The sequence below is a fragment of the Hyposmocoma kahamanoa genome, unplaced genomic scaffold (genome assembly GCF_003589595.1).
Source record: "Hyposmocoma kahamanoa isolate Upper Pololo Valley unplaced genomic scaffold, ASM358959v1 102, whole genome shotgun sequence".
Taxonomy (NCBI): Eukaryota; Metazoa; Arthropoda; class Insecta; order Lepidoptera; family Cosmopterigidae; genus Hyposmocoma; species Hyposmocoma kahamanoa.
Genome location: NW_020653337.1, coordinates 18,963,218 through 18,975,278, shown reverse-complemented (window position 1 = coordinate 18,975,278; position 12,061 = coordinate 18,963,218). Strand labels below are relative to the sequence as shown.

At 35.6% G+C, this 12,061-nt stretch overlaps 2 protein-coding genes across 3 annotated transcripts in view; one reads left to right on the top strand and one right to left on the bottom strand.

Annotated features, from left to right (window-relative positions):
• The window catches only part of LOC113231578, a 216,983-nt gene that overhangs the window by 45,930 nt on the left and 158,992 nt on the right, over nt 1–12,061 (top strand). The gene's annotated exons all lie outside the window — the stretch shown is intronic.
• On the bottom strand, nt 8,964–10,565 carry LOC113234128 (histone H4-like). The gene is made up of 2 exons (XM_026469396.1): nt 10,542–10,565; nt 8,964–9,535 (listed from the first exon to the last, which is right to left on the bottom strand). Exons 1-2 carry the CDS (start codon nt 10,563–10,565, stop codon nt 9,260–9,262), a joined length of 300 nt encoding a protein of 99 aa, XP_026325181.1. The 3' UTR covers nt 8,964–9,259.

The window sequence follows — 12,061 nt, the reverse complement described above, 5'->3', positions numbered from 1 at the left end:
CAACCACAGTTCGAGATGTGAAGTGGTAATACGTGACCTTAAAACAATTGCCTAATGCATCGAGTATATAACCATAAATAGAGACGAAATGTCATTTAATTTGTTTGAAAACTTTTCTGCCAAATCATTGCGGTGACAACTGCGCTCCGATTGGCCAGCCCAAATTCAAAACAATTGACGGGTGTCGTCAATTGTTTCACTTCAAATCGACCAGTTTAACTTGAGCTTTTCTGTAATGGACGAAAATTGGAAAATTACATATATAATATTTAATTACCGATGAAATGTGATTCCGTTTGTTTTGTAATTAGATATTTTGGTGTTTTTCCCACAACACCGAATGGAATGGCCCCTAATCGTTATAGATATTATCTTTATCACAATAAATACAGAATATCTTTGGAAATACGGAGACGTACACACAGGTCAGTTGTTGGCACTGTACTATTTCAGCTTTCTAATTGGTGATTTCAGTGCAAAAGATACATGTTTGAATGTGATATAAGATAAGACCCATTGCCTGATGAGTTACCAGGGATGGATGGCTCTTATGTCGTCTCTATTTCTGCTTATATACTCGATGGCCTAATGTTACGACAGTAAGTCAGATGAGGAACGATGTGATATATTGTTGTAAGTATATACATACTTACAGCTAGCACGTTCAAAATTATCGTCTTATCTTAAAGGGTCACTGTGGCGGGTTCATCTTCTGTCTCAACTATGTGTACACAAGGTGGGTCTCCTAAACAAAGCACCAACTCCATTGTAGGCCGTTGTAATCAATCAAGCCTCGCAACCGCACGGAATATTGCATTCGATCGTTGTCGCTCAATATCGTGACTATTTGGGACAGTGCTATTCCATCTTTGACCCTGTGTAGATATTAATTTAGATTATTCTAACAAAACGTCTTTTTCCATGCGTAACATTGTTGTTTTTATAAACAAACAGAAATTTAGAGAATATAGGCTCTCGTCATGTTACGCCTCAACATTTTAAAGAAGTATAACTTATATACTATCTTTAGTCTGTATTTTTTGGAGACGAACTAATACGACATTTGCAGGGTTGCCAATTTTCGTAATATTTTAAATAGTCATGTAGTAGATGTCGACAGTTTTATCGAAAATTTGTGAAACTAGTTAAAATTTTACGTCGTTTTAATGTTACTAATTGCGTTATTGTATTCTTTAATTTTATTTTGACAGTTGGTCTATCAGTATCAAAATACATAAAAATGTATTACAACTAAAAAGTTGAACACATTTTAATTATGTATATTAAATTAAAATGAAAATCATTAACATGTGTCTTCAATTCAAATGAACCTGTACCCAGCAGTTGGACGTATAATAGGCCGATGATGAATCAAATGAAACAATTTCGCCTATTTATCGCCAAAAAAGACAGACTATAAACTCAGAAATTGCGTTAGTATTAACACTTGCGTAATTTCTAGGTCCAAAATTTAGCTTGTTAGCTTTTAATAAACCTAATAGTGTAAATTCTCTCAAATTGAATTTCAGTCTTCAGTAAAATTGCGAACTTCAATTCCATTTATAAGCCCGAGCAGTGCATAACCGAATTTAAATAGCAAATACAACAAGAGTTTACTAAGGAGTTTAGTAAACAAGGAAATGGTCCAAGTAATTAGGCTGCGACCTCGTTTAATATTATTTAGGGCATTGGAATCCTTTGAAGTACCAAGAGACGTTGTTACGTCACCAGCCGAAACGTTAGCTGAGAATTTAAACGATCCAGAATCACTTCTGTGGACTAAATTGTAATTGTTGTACATAATACAAAATTGGTTATTATTTGAACGGTCACAATTCCTCTATGAAAATGGATTTCTTTCTCCTTTGCATTAGGGTTGTTGTTATATATAAGTGACAGATTGTATTCATCAGTGCATAAGCTCTTCTCATATCGATGATATACTCTATCCTTCTAACACCCAGCAAACTACATACAATGGGAAAAGAGCTAGGTGCCCAATGTACGCTCTCAATTGTGTACAAAAAACGTATCCTTTTAAAAACCTTACAGCCATATAGAATATATAGCGTTAAATTTAAACGTTCTCATAGGAGTGAAATCGTCTGAGTTCTGAATCACTTCTACATTATGTACATTTTGTGTACACGGGGATGTAGAAGGCTATACTATTATAGCCGAGAACTCAGCCACGCCGACCACGTTATTTTAGTCGTGTCCTTTTTTGAAAACAGTGTAAAATGACAATTCGTTGTGCAAAAGTGCTGCCCGCTTGTGAGCAGCTAGTGATTGCAGTCGATAAATATTGTTTCGACTATCGACTGAATATTTGTCACGCTTATGGAATATATAGCCGAACTTGTTTCATTTAAAACATCCTTGACCAATTATTCAACGAAATTACAGAGCACAAGTTCATTTGAATTGTCAATTTTTGTAAATTCATACATACATACGCGTATTTAGAACTATGTTTATAGAAAATATGAAGAGGAAACATATTTTAAAGTTTTTCATTTTAATTCAATATAAATAATCAAATCTGGCTATTCTAATTAAAACGTTTTATGAATAAACATTGATCTCGATACTAGTAGGCCAACTGTCCAAATAAGAATAGAGAAGGCTATAATTCAATTAGTAATCATGGGAACCTCGTTACATTCACAATTCAGTCTTATTTTGGCAAATTTTTTTTTTGACAACAACTACATAACTATTCAATATTTTGTGAAAATTGGCAACCCTACAAATGTCATTTTACTCTATGGTAGTCGTGATTAAAAATCCTCAAGCATGCAAGTGTTAAGGCATGCAGGGCACGATGTGAGGTGAGCCATTAATTGAATCGCACCGCACAAACAATTCAGGTTAGAACCATCCGAAAATACCAACCTGAACAAATTGTCCTTACCCCGGCCATCCTGAGTCCGAAACCTAATTATTTAAAGACTTTTGATGAGCCTTCATTTCAAGAATTTCCGAAGGCAGGACAAAGGTAAGTCTTTCGCGCTAAAGGTTTGTACCTCGTCTCAGATGGCTCAATACTCTGTATTGTGATTGCGCTATACTCACACTCTCTCACACCTTCACATTATGTAAATTAATCATTGTAATTTCATACAGAATAAATCCAACCACCAAACACTAAGTATTGACATATAATCTCAACATCAGAGCACGAAATCATTTAGTTATCTCTAATAACTGCAAATAAATTGCACTGCTGCTGTGCTGACAGAGCAATTTTTTGCCAAAGATATTGTAACTCATTCGCCAAAGATATTCCATGTGATTCAAGTATATTTATGTGCCAGGAATATTGTAATAGGACGGTAGCATTTCCACTATAAAGAATCTGTTTACGAGATACTGCGGTAAGTGTTCAATATTTTGTATTCGCTATCAGAATTTCCGCAACGATGTAAACGGGTGGGTTTTTGCACAAACGAACATCCGCGGCAGGCTTTTGGTCGCTTTTCTTTGTGACGCCGCGTTCTGTGGTGATTGGCGATATTGCCTTCCGTCCATCCGGCTTTTTGTATTTCATAGCACTTTTTACCACTGGAAATGAGTCTTGCTGATAGTTTACGTAACTTTTTACGCCTCGTCATAGACGGAAATGATTATGGAATCGATTTCTAGATTTCACTACTAACAAAACGTGAATTTGTAGAAACGTAACATTTATAAGTAGGTTAAAGTCATATGTAACGGAGTGAGTCGATCATCGTTTCGGACCGCTTGCCATTGGATAGCGGAACGCTGTGTAAAGCGATTTTTGCTCTTTTTTCGGTTTTCGAATTCATCGCTCCTAACGAATAAAAAAATATACAGTGGATTTTTCAGTATTCTGTACTGTTCTAAAGAAAAATGTTTGGCATGAATTAATATTCACCTGTAGTGTAATAAAACGCACGTTACTTCTATTTATGAATCATGTCACTTGTAAATTATGCGTTGGCAATTAAAATGAAATAAACAATTTTTTTAATAAATAACAACAAGTGAATATTATTAGAATTACTAACACAAAAACATGAATATAGATTGTTAAATCAAAATACATAATAATAATAAATATATGTATTTAAAGATATCCAACATTATACCTTTTTTATAAAATAATAATAATAATAATAATAACTTTATTGATAGCCATTCACAGTTACTGGAGAGATAGTTACAATACTTAATTAGCAATTGATTGATTGCTGTCCAGTCAGGCAACATGCAGACCCTACGTAAGGATTTAACCTGTGTTCGCAGATGGTACTGTTGCAGCCACGGCGGGAAAGCATCAATCGTATATTTTAAGCATATGGCTTACGAGAATACAAAAAGGAAGTCTGTAGTCCCAAAACCAGTACAATATAACTGTTCATTTGGGACCCAGAAGGGACAAATTTGTAATGTTAAAAAAAAAACTTATACAGAAGATGCAAAAGAAAGAGTTAGTGTAATTTATGTGAAACTTAAACTATGTTAGTTTAGTAATGGAGCAGTGTGTCAAAAAATAGTGGAGTGTGGGTGTTATGTATTTTGAGTGATTCGAAAGTTCGTGTGTGTAAATGAGATGTATGTGGGTTTGTTATAATTGTTGCCATTGAGTACATAAAAAGGTCTTGAAAATAGGAGAGTCAGAAGCCATAAGTTTGAATGGAAGTAGACAGCCTCTGTGAGTAACTATGAAAATGCAACAAATATGAAATTACCTTAACAGCGACTCTGTGGCAGCGTAGTCATGACTTTTTAGCCAATTTGTAACATTTTTCTTGACTTCATAACGGGAAAGAGAGTAAATATTTATTTTACTATGACAGGAGTTATATAAACGCGAGCTGAGTACACGGAAGTGTTTTCCAGCCAAAGTAGTTTTATGTTGCCTGTTTGGACAGACATAATTATTTTTACGTTTCTTAAGGATAGCAGGGTCAAATTTTAATAGGATATGCTTCTGTAAGATCACTTGTAGTACGTATAACTGCCTAACCGACAAAACTGAGGTGTGGGCATATAATAACGAAGTTGGATACCGATAGGGTTTTTTAAACATAACTTTTAGGACTGCCCTCTGGGCTCTTTCCAGTTTAAGTATAGTAGTTTTTGCCGCACCACCCCAAACTGTAAGACAGTAAGTGAGCAAGGATACACAAAGGGCAGAATAAGTCATGTAGAGGGTGTCAGCATCAGCCACTTGTCGGAGGTTTTTGAAGACATATATTAGTTTACGGACACGCGTATTCAAATAATTTATGTGATTGCGCCAACTAAGGGTTTGGTCAATAATGACACCGAGATATTTCACCTGACTGGTGGCTGCAATGCAAGGACAAGTACAGTTATGACTTGGAGTTTCGCAGGTATGGGCCTTTATAAGAAATGTAGAAGTGGGTGGAATGGAAACCCGCTTGAGAGCGAACGGCATAAATACGGTTTTAGATATGTTAAGAGTGAGTAGATTAGAGGTTAGCCATCTCATTACTGCAGTAAAAGCATTCTCAGCCAGTAAACGCACTTCTTCCCATGTATTGCCATGTATTAGCAGGGCAGTGTCGTCAGCATAGGTGTAGATCCTGCAATTTGGAAGCTGAAGTTGGCACAGGTCATTAATATACACAGTAAAGAGGGTAGGTCCGAGAATACTTCCTTGCGGAACGCCAATTGTAAGTCGTTCATCATAACTAACATAACTCCCCATCTTAACAGCCTGCGAGCGGTCTGATAGATAATTTTTGAAAATATCCAGTTGGGTACCTCTAATACCCAATGTTTCTAATTTTGACAGAAGTAAAGGGATGGAGACCGTGTCGAAAGCTTTTGTAATATCTAGAAATATACAGAGACATTTGTCTTTCTTATCAAGGTGGGAGATAACATCGTTAATTAGCGCAGACACTGCGTCATTGGTGGATTTTCCCTGTCTGAAGCCGAATTGGTTACTAGAAAGTAAGTGTTTTGATTCCAGGTAGTTAGTTAATCGATAGTTTAGTACCTTCTCCAGTATCTTCGACATAGCCGGAAGAACGGAGATCGGTCTATAATTATTAACGACGTCATTGTCTCCAGATTTGTGAATAGGATGTATCAGCGCTCTTTTAAATACGTTAGGGAATATCCCAACAAAAAAAAATCAACCAACTTCAAAAGTTTGTGGAATTACACCTATTTGCCGAGTTTAATTGAAAATGGTTAATGGAAAGTGGTTGAAATCCAATAAACCTGATTTCCCTTAATTTACTACCCTTAGAAGTGAAATATATTCTTCAAATTCAAATGTGACCAATACTGAGGTACCCAACAAAAAAAATCATCAAAATCGGTTCCCAAATGGAGTAGCCACGTAACATACACAAAAAAAGATACAGTCGAATTGGGAATCTCCTCTTTTTGAAGTCGGTTAAAAAGGATCTTAGTTCTTGCCGCCTTTGCAAATGAACAAATAAATTAACATGATTTATTTTCATTACAACTAAATTAAAGAAAAATGGAATACATGATTAATAACTCGAAATGTTATTATAAATATAAAATAAAAATAAAAGACGTAGATTCACGATAGTTATGTCCTAGTGAAATTAAATACTGGATGTTTTATAAATTATTATTATTATCATCAATAAAATTACCTAACTAAATTAATTATGTTTTAATACGTATAAGGGGTGTGCTTAATTTAAATCGTAACTTTAGCTTCTAATTTTAACCTTGACATTAACTTCAAGGGTTTCTTAATATAAACCTCTGGTCCGTAAAATTGAATCTAACAAGAGACGTAGGCGTTCACAAGTGGCTCGAATGGCAAGCGGTCCAAAACACAGAAATAAATTAGAGGTTTGTCACGCCTGACTCAGAGGTTTGTTTGAAAAAACAATTATATGCGATTTAAATCCGAAAAAAATAGTATTTTCAACAGATTATGTTAGTTAACGGAAGGAAACAAAATTCTGACAGTAATGATATTGGTATGTCGAGTGCATTAACCTGAAATATTGTTTCTTATTTAATTACTTTAACTACTTAAATAATAATAATCTCAGTACTAAAAAAGCCGACCTCAAAATTTCAACTACTTAAATAATAATAATCTCAGTACTAAAAAAGCCGACCTCAAAATTTCGTGGAATTACATCTATTTGCCAAGTTTTATTACAATCGGTTACGCGAAACCGGATTCATCCCCTAGTTTGCCACCCTTAGAGGTGGAATATTTTCTTCCAATTGGAATGGGACCCAGGAGTGGTCCCATTCCATACTAGTCGAATTGAGAACCTCCTCCTTTTTTTGAAGTCGGTTAAAAATTTCCACCGATATTACTTACAGAAAATTTACCCGAAAATTACCCAAACACAATTTATGTTATCGAGTTTTTAGATTTTTGCGATTGTTACATATTGGAAATTAAACTATTTTTTCAGTTCTGCATCGCGTATATTTATTTTTTCAAATATACCCTCAGACCCTTTACTGGTCCGCGGTCACACCTGACTGATTCGAGGTTTCTTTGAAAAAAAAAACAAACATACGCCATTTAGATCCGAAAAAATGTTTTTTTAAAACAGAATTATGTTATAATTATTAATACAAATTTTTCTGTTTTAATAATTATAACGAACTAGTGAAGTAATTTCACAAAAAATAATTGAATGTCGTCGAGGTTGCACTATCAATTACGCGTAACTAGCATTTGACTATGAGTTTGCATTTCGCTAATTTAGTGGCCAAATCAAGTCCGTGTAAATGTCGTGGCAATCAAATTAGCGTGATTTACGGGAATCTATTGTTATGTTGTGCAAAAATGAAATCCCTATATATCCTGTCAAATTTGGTTTAATGCAGATACGCGCTTTTTACCAATACTACATACGCGGATTTGCACTATCCCCGACAATATCATGGTGGTGAAGCATTCTGATATTCAATAAAAGGCTTTAAGAAGTAGCGTATATCTGTTCTGTGTATTTGTGTATATTTGGTATTATGCTTTTTAAATTACTTATTTATTATTCAAATTGATTAATTACTTCGTCCAATTGTTGCTTACGTCAAATTTTAGTTACTTAGTGCCTAAATGTCTACAGTTATTTTAATTTTGGATTTTTAACCGACTTTAAAAAAGGAGGAGGTTCTCAATTCGACTGTATGTTCTTTTTTTTGTATGTATGTTACGCGATAACTCCGGTACTTGTGAACTGATTTTCATGATTCTTATTTTGTTGGAAAGGGGGTACTTCCATAGTGGTCCCATTTCATTTTGAAGAAATCATCCACCTCGAAGGGTGGCTGTTCACGCATGAAGATTCATTTTCCTAAATAGCGCCTAACATTAATTTAGGAGCAATTACTTTAATGGTTGATTTTGCTATTTCTCCAATTCAAGGCGTTTTTCTCTCCATATACTTTGAGTAGTGAGAACCGATTTTTATTATCTCCAGTGTCAAGTCCTGTATAGTGGCGAACTAGGGGATATTTCAATAAAGCTTGGCAAATAGATGTAATGCCACGTATTTTTGAGGTCGGTTTTTTTAGTACTCTGTACTGAGATTATGTTTTGTACGTAACATGTAACATATATATTATTATTTGAATTGTGGTGTTCCATATTATGACGGGCCATGACAGAATAACAGCGAGGGTTGTGTAATCAGCATGACATGCTTTTATTTTATTTTTATTATTTTGTATGCTTCTTTTTTATTTTTATTGAAATAATTTTTATTAATTTTTTGTTGTTTTGTTTGAAATTTATGCATATCAAATACAGCCTAATTTTATTTATTAATTTTATTTAAAGAATTAATTAGAATTATGTTACTTAACCGAAGGAAACAAAACGTTGACAGTAATGATATTATTGGCATGCAGCGATAGTTAGGTGAATATCAAATTATTAGGATGGGCGGTGAGTGGTACCACGAAGCAAGCCAATAATCAGGTTACGGCGACCGCACGCGCTGCACCGCATAACAGCCGCACCGGGCGCCCCGTCGCCGCAAGCGCTTCCCTGATCGAAACATAATTGGGTACGCTAACCTGTCGTACCACAGTCTTATAAATCTCTTAAAGCAAGCCACGACCTAGTCCTCATTAGAACGTTAATTGTGAGACTTAATTACATACAATAATTGGATAAACGTCTAATCCGAGAATTGTTAATTAAATTTATGTGAAACTTATTATCACATATTAAGTAACGTAGTTTAAGTAACTGCGCATTTTTTTGCAGCGCTGTAAAGGGCTTTAATAACGTCATCATCGATCAATAGCCATGCAAAGTTCTTCCTTGTCTCTTTAATGCATAGACTACATCCATGGCCGTAACGGTTCCTTTCACATGCTCCGTGTAGGTGACAGCATCACGTATGACATTTTCTAAAAATACTTTCAAAACACCTCTCGTTTCTTCGTAAATAAAACCAGAAATTCGTTTGACGCCGCCTCTTGTTGCTAAGAACTTAAGAATTTTTCTGTGGCGTTTTGCGCCTCTCTTACCGAGTCCTTTCCCGCCTTTTCCATTTGTTTTACGTAAAGTGAGCTATAATTATTAACACAAAAATTTGTAACTGAGTCAACCCGTGACCATGGAGCGTGCAACCGTTCCGAAATATCGGGAAAATAAAAAGAAGTTATAGCGTGGTAAGAAACCTGATACTAGTGATAATCATTTACAAAAATTTGTGTTCGCACCAAGAAAAATCTTTCGACCCGACAGGACTTGAACCTGTGAGCACGCTGCACGGTAGCGTACAGAGTGAGCAGGTTCATAAATATCTCATAAGATGTCGCTTGCGGCGTTGAAAGACGAAAAAAGATCACAAAGATCGAAATCAATCGATACAAAGATCTCAGAAGAAAAGAATAGATACATATGTAGCAGAATCTCGTTGACCTGCTTACTCGACCTGTAGTTTAGTTGGCAGAGCGAGGCTACGCTACCTGGCCACAGGTTCAACATTGCATGGATGGATGGAAGGCGTATTTCTTTGTGTCCGATATTTGTATTTGTAATTATAACAAATTAGTGGAGTAATTTCACAAAAATACAAGAATATACGATGCTAAAACTACGTGAAATTCGAAAAATCAGTAAGGTGAGCTGTGTCTTCTATTCTTATGTTTATACTTTTTTTTTTATCAGTTAAAGTCCAATTTTAGCAGTTGTTTATCATTTTCCTCAACACGAAAACAGGTTATTCAGTGAAATACTTTTCAAATTTAATATATAATTAAAAAAGTTTAGATAAGTATTGTAAATTTCATTTTAAAGAACACGTTTAAACTGAAACAAGTTGTAGATTAACTCAGCCTCAAGATAGCTGTGTTGGTTGGAAATTTTCAATTTGCCAAGTAGCAAATTGGAATCGCAGCGTCGTTGTCAACTAAATAAAAGAATTGCCGACACTAATAACAGATATCTACTGCTTCAGATTTACTCTTTTTAATAATTAAAATAAATCCGTTAATTCCACATTTCACTGAACGAAGTTTTTTTCTATTCGAGCATTGAAAAACAACGTTACAGAAAAAATGCAAAGCGTTACCTTAATATTGCTTTTGTTTAACATTTTTGCTGTTTCAAAATAAAACAAGTCCGCCGGCAGTTAATGAATGTTAACACGCGCTCACATGCCTTATGTGTTAATTGTATAACAAATTGAGTTTCAACAGCCGGAACAGGGATCTAAGTTAAATTAATTTTCGTAAGTCGGCATTGCAGAGTATTGCTGTAGCAATAGGGTTGTGCTACCACTGTCATCTGCAATACCCCGGCTGTACTCGACTCCCGGCCTGAGCACAAACAGCGCGCTACAAAGTCAAATTGAAATGTCAGCTTTCAACCAAAACAGTCGGTTCTTGTGACTTATAATTAAGTTGCAACTTAACGATCAGTTCAGTTCTTCAACAATGCAGAGTTATAGTAAAGAGTACCGTAACAAATGAGTTTAAAATGCCAGTAGAAGCCGTATTCTCTTGTACGAATAGCACGTTTTCTTTAATGATACAATGAGACGATAGACGGTTGGTATTCGCTATTCGGCTCATTCTACCGAATATCGAATACCTAAATACAGAAGGGAGAAATAAGATAATATACAGTAGATTATCATGTAAGTTGTATTAATGCTGAACATACGCTGTAAGTTCGCGGAAACGCAATTTTTCACTTCTTTGTCTAAAAGATCAAAGGAAAATTAACATAACTTAGAATACATTCAATAAGAATACATAAAGAGATCAAAAAAGGTAACATCGAATGAAAAATACCTTTTCTTTATAATATCAAGTGATGGCACGAATAAGTCGTGCGCCTGGTGGTAAACGACACGCCTACGCCTGTCCATAACAGTTGCATTGCCGCTTAGAGGTTTAAATCACAAAGATCTGAGGAGCACTTTCACTGCGCTCGTCGTCTGTAATTTCAACAGCACCCACACCCTTCAAAATCGGAACGCAGTAGTGCTTACATTACTGCTTGGCGGCAGAAATAGGCAAGGTGGCAGTACCTCTCTGGACGAATTCTTAAATGTCTTTAGTCTAGTCGGGTATGTGTCTGGCAAATTCCCCGTAAGCGGGTGCTGACACCTCTTGTAACTATGAAGTTGATGTAAACCTTATTAAGATGCCGGCGAGACGTAGCGCTATAATTAAATAAGCTTAGACGACGACGGTTACTTAGAATTAAGACAATCTGTCCCCGTTAGTTTTTCATCAATCCACCGGATTTTCCGTACCAAGACTCGTAATCCTCGATCGATCGTGGCTTGCAACTGCTACCTCCACTGAAATATGGATTATGTCCATTCATTTGAAATGCAGACGAGGTCCCCATCGCTTTCTCGTTGGTCACGATAAACTCACTCTTATTACAAAGAGGGAATTTAATAAAAGGGTAGAAACGCAATTGGAATCAACTTTATAACAAGCCTGTGACCATGAAGTTTATTGCGGGGACTCACAATAGCAGATCTTGTGTATGTGGTGGAGAGAGTGTGAATGGCGTCACCTGATTCCCGGACTCAGTGTCCTTGTCCTATAAAACTTCATACAGTGCGGTCGGGCC